This window comes from Adiantum capillus-veneris, chromosome 20 (genome assembly GCF_014529385.1).
Source record: "Adiantum capillus-veneris isolate H3 chromosome 20, ASM1452938v2, whole genome shotgun sequence".
Classification (NCBI taxonomy): Eukaryota; Viridiplantae; Streptophyta; class Polypodiopsida; order Polypodiales; family Pteridaceae; genus Adiantum; species Adiantum capillus-veneris.
This window is the reverse complement of record NC_140950.1, coordinates 123,259,414-123,279,472: the sequence shown is the minus strand read 5'-3', so window position 1 is coordinate 123,279,472 and position 20,059 is coordinate 123,259,414. Positions and strand designations below refer to the sequence as shown.

Sequence of the window (20,059 nt, the reverse complement as noted above, 5' to 3'; positions counted from 1 at the left end):
CCTTTGTGCGAGCATGCATAGTTTGCCAGAAGGTCAAGTTTGACAGGCAAAAGGCACAAGGGTTGTTACAACCACTGCCGATTCCGGATAAGCCATGGGAAAGCATTGCTATGGACTTTATCTTTGATCTTCTAAGAACGCCAACAGGGAATGATGGTATATGGACCATTATATGCATGTCCAGCAAGCAGGCCCATTTTATCCCTGTCAGGAAGAAGATAAAATCTGATCAGATGGCATGCTTGTTCATGTACAATGTATTTAAGTACCATGGTATGCCACAATCGATTATCAGTGATCGTGATCCTCACACGACCAGTTTGTTCTGGAGAGGATTGTTTGAGAACATGGGCACTACGCTCAAGTTCTCGTCTTGTCATCCACAAACTGATGGACAGTCAAAAGAGGCTAATTCTATTGTCTTAGATTTGCTGAAATGCTATGTGTCAGATAATAAGTGCAAGTGGGAACAGTATTTGCCTATGCTTGAGTATGCGTACAATAATATACGGTGCATTCGTCTATTGGCAAAGCACCTTTTGAGATTGTTGAAGGCGGCAAAAAGGTTCCTCTCATTTTGCATACAAAGGACAAGATCTTTGAGGCGAATCGATATGTTGAGAACATGGATGAGATGTATAAGAAGATTAAATTTGCCTTGGAGAAGACTCAGGCAAAGCAGAAAAAAGCTGTTGATCGTCATCGTCGAGAATTGCTGTTATCACTTGGTGATTTGGTTCTGTTAAGGTTCGAAAAGGCAAGGTTAAAGAAGATGAAGGGCAAGGAACGGCTGTTTCCTAAGCTCAGCATGTGTTACTATGGGCCTTTTCAAGTGCTTGACAAGATCAGCGATGTGGCTTACAGGCTGAAATTGCTTGATGTGTGGAAGATTCATAATGCATTTCACGTGAGTCTTCTAAGACCCTTCATGGGTGATGTGCCACTACCTCTACTTCTTCTTCTCAAAAGAAGAAAAGGACCGCCTCCGATGCAGAAGCAAAGCCAAATCAGCCCAAGAAAGGGAAATATCTCTCTCTTGCTGAATTAAGAACCTACATCAGCGAAGGAAGATGCTTCAAGTGTGGACAAATTGGACATATGAAGGGAGATTGTCCTACCAAAACCCCGCAACCACCCTCTTCTAATGCAGTCCTAGATGTACAAGGGAATACAACCAAGGATGGAAAAGAAAGAGCTCTTCTCAAAGCATGCGGTAGTATCAACCACCAACGGGCCCTTATTCTGTTTGATCATGGCAGTACAGACAACTTCATCTCTACAAAGCTAGCCGATGACCTAAATTTACAGCCCAACTGTTTTGGAGTTTCTATTCAAGCACAATCTGCTTTCAAAGGACAGAACTCTAGCTCTACTCCAATCATAGGGAAGCTGAATTTAAAGGTCGATAGCTACAAAGATCAAGAGTCTTTCTTACTAGCTTCACTTGAAGGGTGTGATGTTATCTTGGGAATGCCTTGGCACTACAAGATGCATCCCATTCCTGACTTTGTTCAGAAACTTTATCCTTTGATCATAAAGGAAAGGAATATCTTGTACTTGCGGATGCAGGTGATTGGCGTATTCCTATCGCCAATCACATTGCAATCAAGAAAATAATGAAAAAGTGTGTTTCCGCGTACTTGATTTTTGCAAGAGAGAGGGATGTGTCTGCTTCAGAACTTTCTTCCTCTTTAGAGTAAAAAAGACTTCAGTTATTAGAAAGTTTTAAAGATTGTTTTGCAGATGAACTTCCAAATGAGCTCCCACCTCCTCGACCTGAGGATCATACAATTGATTTGATCCCAAGAAATTCTCCTCCAAATCAGCCCCCTTATCGAGTTAGTCTAATGCAGCAAGAGGAAATTCTCAAGCAGGTTAATGAACTTTTGGAGAAGAGCTTAATAAAGCCTAGTACTTCTCCATATTGTTCACCTGTTTTGCTAGTACAGAAAAAGGATGGCGTATTCCGCATGTGCATAGACTATAGATCTCTAAACAAGATCACAATCAAGAATCGATTTCCAATCCCTCGGATTGATGACATTTTTGACAAGTTACAAGGAGCAAGTGTCTTTAGTCGTATAGACTTGAAGAGCGGTTATCATTAAATCCGCATAGCTCCTCAGGATGTGCATAAGATTTCATTTAGAACAACCTTCGGGTTGTATGAATTCCTAGTGATGCCTTTTGGACTCACTAATGCACCAGCCACATTCAACAGAATGATGGATAGAATCTTCCACTCATTAGAAGTTTTACAGGCGTTTTCTTCAATAACGTCTTAATCTTCTCAGAGACCGAAGACAAACACTATAAGCATCTCGCATTAGTGTTTGAAGAATTACGCAAACACAAATTATTTGTGAATGCTAAGAAGAGTGAGTTATTTTTAAAAGAAATCCACTCTTTGGGCCATATGGTATCTCACAACCAGGTGAGAATGGACCCTGATAAGATTCAAGCAGTTGTAGAATGGCCTACGCCAACTACAGTACATGATGTACGAAGTTTCCTTGGCCTCTGTTCCTATTATTGGCGTTTCATTCGAGCCTTTGCCGCGATAGTAGGTCCCCTCCATGACCTGACAAAGAAGTGGATTCCATTCCATTGGGGGTCTGGACAAAGACAAGCTTTTGAAAAGCTTAAGTATCTACTCAGTCACGGACCTGTTCTCACCGTCCCTGATCTTCGCAAACCTTTCGAGGTATACTGCGATGCATCTGGAGATTATGTAGGAGCAATTTTGAACCAAGAGGGTCACGCCATAGCCTACGAAAGTCGGCGCCTTAAAGATGCAGAGTTGCATGTTTTCATATATGAGAAAGAGCTAGTGGCAGTAATTCATGCCCTTTCCATTTGGAAACATTATCTGTTAGGAGCTGATTTTATTATCAAGACAGATCATCAAAGTCTTCGCTACTTTCTCACACAGAGAAAGTTATCAGAAAAGCAAATGAGATGGGCCAACTTTCTTTCAATGTTCCATTTTCAGATTTTACACACTTCTGGAACAAAGAATGCAGTTGCAGATGCTCTCTCCAGGTGTCCAAAGATCAATGCACTAACAACAATTTATCATGAAGAACTAGAATCTCTCAGTGAGATGTATCCTCACGATCCAGATTTGCTACAATTTGGGCAGATCTTCAAACTGGTCACTCAAGGCCACCTTATGCCATTCGGGATAATACGCTTTATCGTCAACAAGCAATATGCATAGCTCAACCCTTACGACAAAAGGTGATGGATGAAGCACATAATTCTCCTTATGCCGGGCATCGGGGAATTGTTGCTACCACTAGTGCCCTTGAAAGATATTTCTTTTGGCCAACACTTCGTGCGGACATTGAAAAACATATACGTGAGTGTTTAGTTAATGAGTGCGCAGCAGTGTGTGCAAGTGATAGAGCACGAGGAGATGTGCAGGGCTTGTGCCTTGGAGAGGTGGCGATGACCTGCAGAGAAGGGGGCGCTAGAGATCGAAGTAGGAGGGAGAGAGGGAGCGCTCGATTTCTTGAGGGGAATAAGTGAGAGTGTGTATTGGGCTCTCTCATTCCCTTTATTAAAAGTATAGGACCATTTTTAAGTCAGTGGCCAAGTTCAATGTGAACTTGGCCAAAGGTTAGTAACCTTTAAAAATGTACATAAAAGGGGTCATTTGGGCCTTTAACCCAACAACCTCCCACTTAAAGGCATAAATGGCGCCTTTAAGCTACGTGACTCCCACCATCTTTATGCATAGTTGATGTTGTGCCTTGGGTAAGCACTTAGTGAGAGCATCTGCTGGATTTTGTGATGTATGGACCTTAACCAATGTGATAAGGCCATCCTCAAGCACTTCTCGAATGAAGTGATACCGCGCATCAATATGCTTTGTGCGTGCATGAAACATGGCATTCTTTGCCAGACATATGCCACTCTGGCTATCACAACCAAGCATAGGTGCCTTGTTAGGCAAACCAAAATCATTGCATAGGCGTGCTAATCAAATGGATTCTTTGGAAGCCTCAGTGGCTGAAATATATTCAGCCTCTGTAGTAGACAATGCAACGATCTTTTGCAATCTAGAACACCATGAAACAACACCTCCTGCAAGAGTAAACACATAGCCACTTGTGGATTTCCGTGTATCTACATCACCAGCCATGCCAGAGTCACAAAATCCCTTCAACTCCAATGGTCCTTTACCATAGCAGAGGCATTTGTTTTTAGTTCCTTTCAAGTACCTCATAATGGACTTCATTGCATCCCAATGCAACCTGCTTGGATCAGCCATAAAGCGGCTCACAACTCCCACTGCATGAGCTATGTCAGGCCTAGTAGCAACCATAGCATACATAAGTGAACCACAAGCTGAAGCGTAAGGCACACTTTGCATGTCATTGGCTTCTTTCTTTGACTTGGGGCAATCATCCTTGGAGATTTTGACATATGGCTGTAATGGCACGCCGAGAGGCTTTGCTTCAGCCATGTTAAATCTGTCCAGCACCTTTTCAATGTACTTTTCTTGCGACAAATACAATATACGCTGGTCCCTTTGCCTTCTAACCCTCACTCCAAGTATATGTTCAGCTGCCCCAAGGTCTTTCATTGAAAATGCAGATTTCAGCTGCCCTTTAAGAGCATCAACAATGCTTCTTTTCTTTGTAGCTATCAACATATCATCCACATAGAGCACAAGAATGATAGGGCTGCCATCCTCATCACGTTTGGTATACAAACAATGGTCTGCATGGCTTCTTTTGTAACCATGTTTGAGCATGAAGCGGTCAAACTTCTTGTACCATTGTCTACATGATTGTTTCAGCCCATACAAGCTTCTATTGAGCATACATACCAAATGTTCCTTGCTAGGAATAACAAAACCCTCGGGCTGCTTCTTGTAAAGCTCTTCCTCCACATCACCATGCAAGAAAGCGGTATGTACATCCATTTGGTCCATTTCCAAATCAAGGGCAACCACTATGGCAAACAATACACGCAAAGTGGTCATCTTCACTACAGGAGAGAACACTTCCTGAAAGTCTATGCCCTTGGTCTCAACATATCCCTTTGCAACCAGCCTTGCCTTATATTTGGGTTTTGCATCAACTGTCTTGATTTTATACACCCATTTGTTAGGAATAACCTTCCTTCCTTTGGGCAATCCACCAAATTGCAAGTATGATTAGCATGCAAAGCTTTAATCTCTTTCTGCATAGCAAGCTCCCACTTGTTGCTGTGCTCACATATCTTTGCCTCTTTATACGTAAGAGGCTCTCCCTCATCTGTCAATATAATGTAATGCAAAGAGGGATCATATCTACTCACAGGCCGTCTTGGACGAGTAGACCGCCTCACCCAATGATCCACATTATCCGGTAATGGGTCTACATCAGGTGGCATGATAAAATCATCAACAATGGGCTGCTGTACATCATTTTCAGCACCATTTTCAGCATTGTTTCATGGCTGCAAATGCCCTTCAGGAGCCTCAATTTGCTGCCCAACATCTTTAGGCTCAAACACCACTGGATCATCTACATTTTCAGCCATATGTGGTGCATCCTGAGGGTCAAGAATAGGCCTAACAGGTGGCTGGTCATGCTGAAATTTGACCTTTTTATGGTCATGCTTTGAGGCACAATTGTTTTGAAGCAGCCTTGCCTCATTAAAAACAACATCCCGGCTGCGTACAACCCTTTTGAGCTGAGGTAAGCAAATCTTGTAACCCATTTCGCCTTCTTCACCATATCCCATGAAAAGACCTTTAATGGGCTCCTCAACTCTGGTCTAATATGCACAAAAACTTCGCAATAAAAAATGCGTAAGTGATCATATGAAGCAGGCTTGCCAGACCAAACCTCTTGAGGGATGTCACCTTTCAAAGACATGTGAGGGGATCGATTGTATATATGCACTGCGGTTTTCAAAGCTTCTCCCCAAAATCCGTGAGAGAGATTAGATGTGAACAGCATGCATCTCACCCTCTCACAAAGTGTCCTATTGTATCTTTCAGCCACACCAGTAGAAGAGGGGCTGTATGGCACAATAAGCTTCCTCTTGATGCCCAAATTTTCACAAAATTTGTTAAATTCAGCACTTGTGAACTCCTCTCCGTTGTCTGTACACAAGCATTTCAGTTTTCTACCTGTTTGGGTGGTCACAAATGCATGAAATTTCTTAAACGCAACAAAGACTTCATCCTTAGATTTAAGTAAATAAACCCAAATTTTCCGAGAATGATCATCAACAAAGGAGACAAAATAGCATGCGCCTCCCATAGACTTAGTAGGCATGCTACATACATCCGAATGTACAAGATCAAGCACACAAGATTTACGAGAGACACCGGAGTAATAAGAAATCTTTACTTGCTTGCCATATTGACATTCATTACAAAAGTCAAGCTTTGAGCCTTTAGCATCAAGCTTGTTCAAAGTACAAAGCTTAGAAAGGCCCTTTTAGCTCATATGGCCAAGCCTCTTGTGCCATAACTCCATGTGAGAGTTAATTTCAGCCAATGCAATAAACTTGCCCAACGTGGCCTTTCCATGCATGCAGTAAAGTGTCCCTTTCTTTGTGCCCTTTACAATCAGCCTTGAGCCTTTAGTCATTTTCCATGATCCTCTCTCAAACAAGATGTTGTAACCATGCATATCCATCTGACCAACAGAAAGCAGACTCTTCTTGATTCCCGGTACATATCTAATATCATGCAAGACAAGCTCATTTGTGCCATCTATGGAGAGATGCACAGTGCCAATACCAACATGCATGATTGTTTCCAAGGTATACATGGCCATGCTTGCTTGCATCAAAAGTGGAGAAACAGTCCTTGATAGGAGTCACATGAAATGAAGTACCGGAATCAACTATCCAAGTCTGGGATAATGCATCATTGACAGTCAACAAAGCATCAATAAGATCACTCTTGGTGATCTGCATGTCCTGTGTATGAACGTTAAGAGAGGCATCAAGGTCATGAGCATCATCATCTGACAAAGTGACACACAAGATGTCCTCTACATCTGACAGCTCCTCAATCACAACACTAGAAGCCACATTGGCCTTCTCTTTGTCCTTTGAGCTATCCTGTGCATCTGTCTTGACTTCCTTCTTCTCTTTCTTTTTGTCTCCTTCTTCTCTTTGTCCTTTGAGCTATCCTGTGCATCTGTCTTGACTTCCTTCTTCTCTTTCTTTTTGTCTCCGCCATTCTTTTTCCGTTCTAACTCGGCTTTGTAGTACCTGCAATCGGGTTTCTTGTGACCTTTCCTACCACACTGATAGCAAGTCACATCACACTTGCCTTTGCTGGCATTTCCCCTTTCCTTACTCTTACTCTTACTCCTTTGTGCATAGACATTCTTCTTCTCTGTCTTGCCTCTAACCATGTTGGCAGAGCTGCCTCCCTCTCCACCTGCTTTCCTTCTGATTTCCTTATTCAAGATAGAACCCCTAACACCATCAAAGGTCAAATTGGGGTTATTCGACAATGAAACCATCAATGTTTCCCATGAATCAGGTAAGGTCATAAGCAAGAAGATAGCTTTCAGCTTATCATCAAAAGGAGGCAAACCTGAATCCTGTAACTGTGACAAAGTACCTGTAAACAACGACAAGTGCTCTGCAGCGCTCTTGGACTCATTTAGCTGCATGCCAACAAGTTTTCACATCAAGTGCACTTGGTTGACAGGCGTTGTATTCTCATACATCGCCTTTAACTTCTCCCACACGTCAAAAGCATTTGTGAGACCTTTCAAATCAATGACTGTCTCATCGGTCATGGCCATTTTGATGTATGTAACTGCCTTCTTGTTCAGGCTAACCCATGCTTCGTCCGATATATTTCGTGGCTTTACCTGTTCAAGTGTCCCTTCACAATCCTTAAGAAATAGGATTCCCTGGATCCTGTCTTTCCAAAGGTCGAAACCTATTTTATCGAACCTCCTAATCTCGAAGAGATTCTTCACATCCGAAGAAGATGAGGCCATAGTTGCACGAATAAGAGGGCTAATATGCTGAATTTTCGGGCAAAATGCATCAAAACTGGAGTATAGCCTCACAGAAGTGTGCACTACAGCTCCAAATGGTCACAGGAGCAATTTGGGGCAAAATGGATCAATTTAGGCACAAAAAACAATTTTTGAAATTTATGCGTAGGAAATTTCAGCGAGTGAATTTGTGCTCAAAAACAACAATTTTAGTTGTTTTTAGTCTCACAGAACATACATAAGGCTAATGCATAGCCTTTGGAAGCATGTATGAGCGAAAGTCCCAAGTTGTAGCATCAAATTGCACAAAATTGAGCCACAAATGGTCATACATAGCCAAAACTTGTCCAATGTGCATAAATTGCATCAATTTGCACTTTCCTCAATGTATATACATAAAAAATACACTTGCAAAAACCTGCGTAAATCTGAAATTTGCTGAAAACACCTGTTTTGGGACCTGTTTTTCGGCAATTTCTTTGTTTTCGGGTAGCGGGAACCTAGTAAAGATGTTCCCACACCTTAATACATGATTTGCAAAACCTGTATTTTGCTGTCATAACCTGTAATTTGCTGATTTTGACCTAATTTCAGCTTGTTTTAGGTTAATTTGACTAGCTGGGAGCCCTGTAGTGTCCCGAGACGAGTCCTTTGGCGATAAAATTGCAAAATCTCCCGTGAAAGTTGACCTCCTTGGTTGAAAATCAGCATTTGCAGGTTTGGAAGCAAACCCTAATTTAGTTCTGATACCAGTTGATGAGTGCACAGCAGTGTGTGCAAGTGATAGAGCACGAAGAGATGTGCAATGCTTGTGCCTTGGAGAGGTGGCGATGACCCGCAGAGAAGGGGGCGCTAGAGATCGAAGTAGGAGGGGGAGAGGGAGCGCTCGATTTCTTGAGGGGAATAAGTGAGAGTGTGTATTGGGCTCTTTCATTTCCTTTATTAAAAGTATAGGACCATTTTTAAGTTAGTGACCATTTTCAATGTGAACTTGGCCAAAGGTTAGTAATCTTTAAAAATGTACATAAAAGGGGTCATTTGGGCCTTTAACCCAACATTAGTCTGCCAAAAAATAAAATATGACAGACATAAAGTTTATGGCAAGCTTCAACCACTCCCTGTGCCTAACACGCCATGGGAAAGTATTGCCATGGATTTTATTACGGATCTTCCTAGATCCAAGAATGGAAATGATGTAATCTGGACTATAGTAGACAGATTCAGTAAGCGAGTACATTTCCTTCCAGTAAAGAAGACGATCAAAGCCGATCACATGGCTAGAATATTTCTAGCTCAGATTTTTAAACACCATGGATTGCCAAAGACTATTGTCAGCGATAGAGATCCTCGCATGACTAGTCTATTTTGGCAGGCATTGTTCGAAAACTTGGGAACTAAGCTTGATTTTTCATCAGCTTATCATCCTCAAACAGATGGTCAAAGCGAAATCTCTTATGCCACTGTTTTAGACCTCATCAAGTGCTATGTTTCGGAACGACAATCCGAATGGGAACAGTACTTACGAGATAGTTGAGTTTGCATATAATAATACCATCCATTCCTCAACTGGTAAAGCTCCCTTCGAAATTATTTATGGGAATCCACTCTTACTTCCTATTATGGTTACCAAAGAAAACATCTTCGCTGCAGATGAATTTGTGCGCAATATTGATACTGCCTATCGACAAGTAAAGCAAGCAATTCTACGTACTCAAGAGCAACAAAAGAGAAAAGCAGACAAGCACAAAAGGAATCTCAATCTTGAAAAATGACAATATGTCCTGCTTCGGTTTGAGAAAGCTAGATTGAAAAAGCGGGTCGGAAAAGGGAAAGTTGTCAAACTTTCCCATAAATTTTACGGCCCTTTCAAAATTACAGATAAAGTCAATGACATGAGTTTTAGATTGGATTTGCCTTCTCACTGGCACATCCATAATGCTTTTCATGTAAGTCTCCTCCGACCATATGTTGGACCTCCTCCAGTGGCGCCAATACAAGAAGATCCTCCAGAAGTCGAAGAGACTGAAGAAATCCTTCAACCCGAACAGATAATACACCACTCTGAGAGACAACTAAAGTCGGGGAGCCTGTATCGAAAGTATTTAGCCTACATCGAAAGTATTCAGTCAAGTTCAAGAATTACACCGCTTTAGATGCAAAGTGGATGACTGAGTCCGATCTTAAGGACTACCCAGACATCTTGCACAGTTATGTTGACGCTCTACAGTTGAGGTCAATTGTTTAGAACCAAGAGGGATGTAACTATGTCAGACTTTGTAAATAATTAATGTATTTACGAGAAAAGAATTATCTAATTAGTTGTGTGCACATCAGAATAGATCTAGCAGTTCTGGGGCCTCAGGTGCGCCCAAGTTTGGGCCAGAGCACCTTAGGGAGACCCTAGCAGAAAAATACCCTAAAGCCCTAGTGATTGGGAAATCGGGTCTTCAATGAAGGGGTAGATAATAGCCTCAGATTCAGGCTCAGAAAATTACGCGCGCTAGTGCAAGCACAGGAATGAGATGGGGTCCTTAGAACAACAGTAATCTTAAAGCCTGAATTATTTTTACGGCCTTAGGATAAGTCAATTAAATTATTTTAAATTGTCTATGTTTGACCAAATGGCCAGACAAGTGCGAACAGGTAATGCCAGAGTAGTGCTGGTACGGCATTCCGCTGGGGAGCAGCTAACATTTTCATTGGTTACATCTGTGTGTGCAGTTGTGCACTTAATTGCACATTTCATTAATTAGCATAGGACTTTTAAAGTCAAAAGTTGAATGGTTTTTAAATTATTAAGTAGTGTGCCACTTGGCACACTTACCCATGCAATCTCTCTCTCTCTCTCTCTCTCTCTCTCTCTCTCTCTTCATGCTAGCGTCCCCTCTTCTGGCTGGCTATATGAGAGCAGCCCCTCCCCCTCTTGCCAGGTTGGCAGTGCACTACCCCTCCTCTATGCAGTGAAGCTCTCCATTGAAGCTTGAGAGAAGCACCTTGTGGTGTATGTGGAGCATCTGAGCACCCATCACCTAGAACAATGCCTCTCATGGTTGTAGGCAGCTGTGGGAGAAGTTTCATCGCGTAAAGTAGTAGAAAACTCTCTTTCTCTCTCGTCGTCTAGCTGCTGCAAATTCTCTATTTTCAGCCCCTAATCACCTGTATTAGGGTGAATTTCAGCAAAGCGTTAATAGAATCTTATTCCTCTCTACCTACTCTACACATACACAAAGCTTGGAGCGTTTCCGTCGTGAAAAGGACCTCCATTTTGGCATTTGAACGTGCTCAGGTAACAACTTCTGGTTATGTGCAGAAAATTACAGCAAGCGTGTGTGCGTGTTTTGCATGTTTCTTTCGTGGGTTGACTGCAGAAATGATTATGTCCAAAGAGACACAGTTAGCGGAAGATAGACTCTCATTTATGAGAGCTTCCAATGAGTTTTGTGGGAGCAATTCTTCTACTCTCTCAGTTAGAAGAAGAAAAAGGACAAGAAAGAATAGAGGACGGGCTTTTACCCCGTTCCTGTGCTTGTAAAGATTCTCCCTTAGTAATAAAGATATTCTCTTTATGGGGGGGGACCAACCCATCTTCTGGTCCCCAATGACGTGTCAAGCTTTCTCTCTTTCTCTCCAAAGTCTCTTGAGTATATAAATTGCATTTAACAGTCAGTTTTTGCTTCCGTATTTTTGTGACAGACACCCCAACAACAACTGTACACCTTGGATTTGCTACCCTCAACTTTGTACCTTGAAAGAATGCCAGCTTGAGCATCGGTTGCCTTTTAGAAAATTTGAACTGTAGAGCACGCTACGTCCAAGAATCACATCATATCCAACATACTCCAGGATAATGAACTGTGGAACACATCCTATCCATAATCCGACCAACAACAATGGATTGGTGCACTCATCCATAGTGTTTTTAGACACGTCTGATTGGTTCCCTGCCAGATGCATGTGCCTTGAACTCTGACCCAAGTGCTAGATGTCTGTAGTTTGGTGCATGGGTACATAGCATCAGTGTCTACTGAGCTAGTTTTTGTCATTAGTCTGTTTTGTAGGCGTAATCAAGGGCAATTACTCTTCTTTCAAGAGGGGCTTATGTCACAAGTGTGATGACATGGCACCCTAGTGGATCTTAAAGACTAAAGAGGCTGAACCATTAAAAAATAAAGCGAGGCTCAAAAATTGTTTGGACAAGGGCTGGTGGCAACTTTCGCAAATCGTGTCGGGAATTACGGACTGCCACGTGGCAATCCGTATGGCCAAAACAGGGGGCACTCTTGCGTAGACTTTTGAGCTCCACTTTTGGTGCCCATTTTAAGGGCTTGTAAGAACCTTTGTTAGGAGGGCCACGCTCCCCTTCCCGGTAGATTAGCTTGGGAGCATTCGCAGAGAAGGAGACCCTCGGCCACGTATCTTTGGGAGCAATCAAGAAAGAAATACTGAAAGGGGCGCCGATATTTGGGGCTAGTGCATCTGGAAGCAGAATTCCACCGCTTTGTGTCGACCACCCTCTTCTCTTTTTTGAGTTGTTGGAATGCTGGACTCTCTCTCTCTCTCTCTCTCTCTCTCTCTCTCTCTCTCTCTCTCTCTCTCTCTCTCTCTCTGCTCTGTGCTGCAGTCCTTGCGCGCCACTTCCCACCTGCTGCTGCTGAGGTACGCGCCACTTTCCACCTGCGGCTGCTGAGGTGCGCGCCCTTCTGCCTGCTGCTGACACGCGCGCCAATTGCCTGCTGTTGACCCGCGCCACCTGCTTGCTGCTGCCTGCGCGCCACCTGGGCTGCACCCTGCTGTTCAGCTGGACTGCGCCCTTCCCCTCCCCCCCCCCCCCCTGTTGTGACAGTGCGCGGCCACCCCCAACCCCCCACCACACGAGATTACTAGCGGCTAGACTGCGCCCCACCCGCCCGCCCCCCCCCCCCCCCCCCCCCCCCCTGTTGTGACAGTGCGCCGCCACCCCCAACCCCCCACCACACGAGATTACTAGCGGCTAGACTGCGCCCCCCCCGCCCCCCCCCCCCCGAACCCGCAGGTGCATTACAGTGTGGACCTGCAAAATTTACATTTACATTTACATTTTCACATTTTCAGATTTCCTGCAGGGAAAGTTCAGAATTTCAAGATTTAAATAATTTTCAGCATTGACAGAAAATTGCAAAAATTGCAGAAAATAAAAAATGTATGATTGATATGGGGAACACACATGTATGCATCATGCGGGACAGGGATGTATGTGTGATGTGGACATAGTGGGTTGGCTTGGCAGAAGTGCAGATTGTATTTTTGATTTTGGACGTAATGATTGCTTCGCCGGTATGTAAGCCCCATCCGAAGGCAACTTTTGTGCTTACAAACAAGCAGATTACACAAATGGAGAGGGAGATGAAAGACTGGAAAGCCGATATGGAGGGATGGTGGAAAGAGAAGGCCAACCTTCTTCAAATGTTTCTCAACGAAGGCGCGCAGTGGAAGAAAGAGAAAGAGGACCTGCACGCAGAGCTACAAGCACTTAAGGCGGACTCCAAAGCACTTAAAGAAGAGGTCTCAGCTCTCAAGCGAGGACTTGCTAATAGAGTGAGCAGTGGACTAGAGGAGGGGGAATTCCAGCCTTCGGTAGTAGAGGAAATCAAGGTCATCAAAGAGTAGGTACGGATGATCAAAGAGGAGGAGAAACAAAAGATGGTAAAGACCTTCGTGGATGGATGTGATCACGAAGACGCAAAAGAAGGCGGACGAGGCCGAGAAGTGGATAGAAGTCGCTAAGAAAGGCAAGGGGAAAGAAACCACATCTGTCCCCACTCCTACAATCATCAACATGACTCTAGAAGAAGAACAACGAAGGAAAACTAGAGCTTTGCATATAAGAGTAACCGGTCTAAAAGACCGAGATGATGTGGAAGGGGAAATTGAAGAACTTCTCCGCATTATGGGTAGTGAGGGTACTCATACAAAGGCATGGAGGGTGGGGAAGAAGACACAAGGCAATGGGGAGACTTCAAAAGGGAGAGCTCTAATCATCCGTTTCCCATCCATGGAGGCAAAGGACTTCTTGAAGAAGCGTCCTACACTAAAGAAAACGGGCATATTCCTTGGAGATGACCTCACTCTCACACAGCTTGCGCATATGAGAGAGATAATGCCAGAGATTCAAGCGGCAAGGGAGAAGGGAAAGACGGCCTTCTACAGAGATGGCCGGGTTGTGATTGTAGAGCGGCGCTCCACATGACGGTGCGAGACCCGTGGGACCACCCTCAAAGTTGCCACGTGGAATTGTAATGGATCTATGCGACTTGATGTGGGCGCCTTTGAGGATAGTTTCAGGGGAAGAGACATCGTCTTCTACTCTGAGACACATCAGGCCCATGGGCAGTCTATGCCTCACATCAGTGGATATAGATGGGAGACTGCCTATAGACAGGAGACACGATCAGAGCGCAGAGGGCGGGGATCAGGAGAAGTGGCAGTGTTATTCAGGAAGGAGTTGCAGCCATTGATACATATAGCCCGCAGAGATGAGCAAGCTAGGTACATGTGGGTGAGGCTGAGAGCAGAGACAGACAGATATCTTTACATTGCTATTTGCTACTGTTCCCCGAGCACGTCATTGTATGCATCACCCAGAGCACAGTCCCCTTTCTCTATTTTGGATGATGACATATGGGAGTTCTCTAGAGATGGTGACATCATCATTCTAGGGGATTTCAATGCTAGGAGTGCCCATCATCAGACAATATTTTATGATACTTCAGAGGAGATGCTGAGAGAGTTGGATGCTGCAGAGACAGGCCTATCCAGACTATCAGAAGATGGAGAACACACTGAGTATGGACGACACTTGATAGACATGGGGACTGCACATGGATTGGCCATCTTGAATGGCCTACAGAGATTTCCCGCCTCAGGGGGTTTTACATGCTTTCCACACAGACATGGAGCCAACACAGTGGACTATGTCATGGCACAGCCGAGCCTCATCTCTAGTATCCAGGATCTCACGATTGGACCCAGACCTGTTGGTGTGGCAGTGGATCATGCTCTTGTGTCAATGACCATCTCCTTTCAGTTTAGTGTAGCACACAGGCTACGGACAGTAGCCCCTACTCGCTACACCTTCACGCGGGAGACAGACTCTGTATACATATATGGGATCTACAGACGCCTATGCACAGAGGAGCCAGGGCGACCTCTGGAGGAGCTTACTACTATATTGACACAAACACTACATCATGCAGCAGCAGAGGCATACCCACATACCCAGCCTGAGCAGAGACGTCGTTTGGGGAGCATGTCCTAGAACAGTTGGTATGATGAGGAATGCCGGGACACTAGAGCTAGACTTCAGAGGGAGGTGCTTTTGGGGGACATCACTCACAGACAGTCACATATTGACTTCCGACGCCTAGTGCGGTGGAAGAAGAGGGCATTTTTGGCTCGGCTAGAGCAGGATCTATATCAGCTGTTCTTGAGTTAGGACTCACGTGAGGCATGGCGGCTCTTTCAGGAGCACCCCCCCCCCCCCCCCCCCCCCCCCCCCCCCCCCCCCCCCCATCACTTCTACAGAGGACTGGGGCCAGTGCGCATCATCTTTGTACACAGTTCCTGAGCAGTCCCCGCACTTACGGCCAGGCGACTGTGGAGTATACAGATGCGTACACTTACCTCGGAGTGGTTTTTAGTGGGCCAGCATTTTCATTGAGGAGGGCAGCAGAGACTAGACTGACCAGAGCCCATGCAGCATTGGGTAGATTGGAAAGGATGTGTTCACAGGTTCAGTTTCAAGAGCCTAGGACGAAGCTCTGGCTCTTTGACACTCTGGGGGCTTCTGCATTACTCTATGGAGCTGAGATCTGGGGACCTTCATTAGATCATCACGGGAGGACAGGCCGCAGTGATGGATGGGGGGACATGGAGAAGCCTCTGGTCTCTATGATCTCGCGGCTCATTAGAGCCAAGGCCTCAGTACCACGTGCTATTGTTCGAGCAGAGCTAGCTGCCCCCCCACTAGTGGTTGAGGCGCTCACCAGATTGGTCTCCTTCATACACCGCATGTGGGAACTTCCCAGAGACAGATGTGCCTGCCTTGCACTTGAGTCCTCTCGACAGTTAGCCATGCAGGGAGATACAGCATGCTGGCATGGGGAGATGACATCATGGTTTCAAGCGCATGGGTTCAGCATAGACAGATTGCCTCCCTTCCAGTACTCACTGGATGCACCCTCTCTGACTCTTACACAGTCCGAGATCACCAAGCTCATCCGCCAGGACTTGACTCAGCTAGACACCAGGAGGACATGGATACAGCGAGCACAGGAGCTGGGCACGAAGATGGCTTTCTACAGAGAGCATCTCCTCCAGCTTACGGTTGATGGCTTTGTGACGAGGCCGAGATACATGGACACCCACTTGTCTCATGGGATACGATGTGCTATCGGCCAGATACGTACATCTTCACACCGGCTGCGGATCGAGACTCGGAGATATAGCGGAGTACCAGCAGAGGCCAGGACATGCCCCCTGTGTGACATCGAGCCTGAGACAGAGTTGCACTACACATGCCACTGCCCCGTCTACTACGAGATACGAGGCCGCTTCCATTGCTTGTTCAGAGAGGGCTTTGGACCATTCTCCAGAGTCATGCAGTACGAGGATCAGAGATGCTTGGGTTTGTTTTTGCTTGAGCTACGCAGACACACAGAGAGCCTGATGAGAGGAGAGGCTAGCGAGTCCCAGAGACAGATCACAGATTTCACTGCACACCCGGAGGAGTTACTACCTTAGCAGAGCTCGTCGTCGCACACCAGAGGCACATTGATCAACCGAGCGACTGAGCTTGGAAGATCCAGACGCCCACGACTGCGGAGGACTACACAGCATCGGCGGAGGCTGCATCAGAGGATTCGGATCACTTTGGCTCGACATGCACGACGCCCGGTCAGACTACTGACCATGGAGGAGATTGATGAGATCCGCCAACGACCGATGCTGGATCTCTTGTGATCTAGCTATCGCAGCTAGCTGCTGTTCACACCTAGTAGTTTAGGATTCCATAGTATTTTATTGTGACATTTGTCATTTCATTTTTATCATTGTTGTCATCTTGTTACTCTGACTCTTGACTTTGTATCATATCCACCACATTGTAACTTTCTGGTCTCATAGGTCACTTTGGCCTTTTGAAGACGTTAATATAACATTTCATTTCATTTCATTTCTCTCTCTCTCGGGATAGTTTCCTACGACGTTAAAACTCTCTTCTTGTTCTTCTCTCTCTTCAAGTTCAGTTGCTGCAGTTTCTGTTTGTATGTTGCTATTGATTTCTTGCTCAATGCTTGGGTGTCCAAGACTGTTACACAAGATGCTCTTATATACTCTCCTGGGGGACTTAAATACCCCTCACATGAATTTGCTCGACCGAGACTCATGTCAAATAAGTAAAACAAATACCTAAAATGACAAAATAAAGAAATAGAATAACATTGGGAATTCACTTGAGACATAATTTTAACATAACAGCCATCCATCAAGTTGGATACTGTCTAGGTGATGGCGTTTGGGATGCATCCCCTGATCTTTTCCACCTGAGTGAGCCTTGTCCACTTCACCTTCACCAGGCTGGTGTGGGTAGCCACATTTGCCCCCCTTCTTCATCTGTGTTAGTCCGGCAAGAGCCTCGTCGACTACCTCTGTTCAAGCTGTTCACCTCCTATGGTGCCTTCGATTTCTTCTTTCACAGCTTCTCAAGGATTTTTTATTTTGTCCGAAATTGTGCAGACGTATTGGAGTGTTGTAATATTGTTCGGTATCACATCTTTATCTGCTGGATGTGCAGGTGACATTGAGAGTGCCCAAATGAGAAGGCTGAAGTCAATTAGGAGTTATTGCTAAGGAGGTGAGTGGGGACAAGAAGGGAGAGTGCACCAGACAGGGGGGGGAGAGAGCTGAGTTATTTGATTGTAAGATACTACAGTTTGTTGCAATCGATTTGAACTTTGTCATGTGTACTAGTTTATTTAATTGCTATATTAAGAGAGCGTTTAAGGTCAGCTATCAAAGTCATCATCGTTCTGGATCCAACAGGCTTGAAGTATGGCCATACAAGCCCCCTTGATTCAGCCTTAAACTCAATGGGTCAAAAGTTTGCATCAAGGCAAAGGTGGACGCCCAGCCAAACACAGCTTCAGATACTGGAGAAGCTTTTCCAGCAAGGGAATGGAGCTCCGAGCAAGCAGAGGATAAAAGAGATCAGCATAGAATTGAGCCAGTACGGGCAGATCTCTGAAACGAATGTGTACAATTGGTTCCAAAACCGACGAGCAAGAACCAAGAGGAAGCAACAAGGAGGGTCAAATACGGGCGAGTTGGAATTTGATACAGATGTGGATTCTCAAGAAGAGAAAAGGGTATGTGCAGATAGGGATTTGTCTAATGATGGCACAACATCTGGACAAAATCCATCCAACTTACAATCTTGGGAGTATGCTGAACATGATCACCATTATGATGCACAGAAAGGGCCACAGTCATCTCAAAGGCTTGTAGCTTTAGGAGATTTTGGTATGGCTCCTAACAAAGCTGACGCTGACGATGGTGGGTCGGCCACTATGGGTCTACAGATTAATGGTTCCAGGACCTGAAGTTAACCGGCTCGTTCTTTCCTTTTTTGCGTACATGTTTTATACTCTTGCTCTGCCAGAATGGTTCCGTGCTAGGTAGGCTGTTGTACAAGACATGTGGTAACCTCTATGTATAAATATGGACAAATGTACTAAGAAAGGCAAGGAGCCTTTCTTGAGCCACCCTGGACAGGAGCAAGAGGAAAAAATGTTTGTAATGAGCTTACAGGTGTCAAATGAGGAGCCCAAGAGTCCCTCGAATGTGGTTATAAGAAAAGGGATTTGGGGTTTTTGGGAGCATGAATTATTGTGGTTGTATACATGGAGAGGCTGTAATATAGGCTGTGCATTGGAGAGTATTTGTTTTTGCAAGTGTTCACACTTGTGTTAGACGAATGACATAAACAAGTCCTATTGTTTGTTGTGCAGACACTTCCTTTGTGTCTAATGGAAATAGCTGAGCAAGAAAAAAAACCGGTGTCTGTGCATGCATGCGCGTGTGTGCCAGAGAGAGAGAGAGAGAGAGAGAGAGAGAGAGAGAGAGAGAGAAGAAGAAGAAGAAGAAGAAGAAGAAGAAGAAGAAGAGAGATTTTTATGTCGTAGGAACAATCCCAAGAGACCTCAAGACCTGATGCTCTAGAGGGAATTGCCCCCCCCCCCAAAGACTTGAAGTAAGCTTGTCATGTGATTGAATGCAATCATGGTCACACACTAGTCATTAAAATCGGTGGATTTGTGCCCGATAGCACAAGCTTACACGTTGCTAGCACCCATAAATCAAATCACAATTTCTGTCTCTACATTGAGGTTCCTTTCTGTGTGTGTATGTGTGTATGTGTAGCTTTGTGCCCTGGTAGTCTTTAACACTTGCTCTCAATTATGTTATGTAGCTCGGCATTCGCACGAAATGTGTCGTGGAGTTTCATCCGCCTCAAGCCGGCGAGGGTACTCAGTTTGCACTCAGCAATAGAAAAGGCAACAATAAGCTTCTAACTCAGTGGGATGTTTACCGTCAGGAAGTACGAAACTTTAGTTAAGGGCGAACATCGGAAGAGACGCTCTGCTGAGAAGTGTTAGAGGCTGGACACTGCTTGGAGTAGTTGAAACAAGCTAGTACCTAGCATGAGTGGAGGAGGATGCTTTGGCCTACTACTCTTAACCAGTGTGCACTCACACGTGCACCTAAAGAGAGGGAGTGTTTTTGGGTATATCTCTGTTTCACTTGCACTTGGAGAGTTTGGGACTATTGTGCATTGGTGATTTCACTATGGAAACTGTTGCGGATGCTGGCACCATGTTGTTGACATCGCGCTTAGGTGGTATAGTGTTATGGGAAGATCAATGAAGCTTGTCCTATGGCTTAGAAATGGATGCTTTGTGAGCAAGCTTAAACCTCGGCTTTTTCTAATGGATTGTGGTGTTTAGAGGAGCCACTTAGAAAAGTATCCAACATATTCTTTTTATCAACACCAC

The 20,059-nt window shown here is 44.7% G+C and overlaps 1 protein-coding gene across 1 annotated transcript in view; it reads left to right on the top strand.

Moving 5' to 3' along the window:
- The window catches only part of LOC147433197 (WUSCHEL-related homeobox 14-like), a 77,344-nt gene extending 58,458 nt beyond the window's left edge, over window positions 1-18,886 (top strand). The window contains exon 2 of the mRNA XM_086492846.1: window positions 18,051-18,886. Coding sequence (XP_086348972.1) covers window positions 18,051-18,607 — 557 coding nt within the window. The 3' untranslated portion in view covers window positions 18,608-18,886. The remainder of the gene's footprint in view (window positions 1-18,050) is intronic.
- The last annotated feature ends 1,173 nt before the right edge of the window (window positions 18,887-20,059 follow it).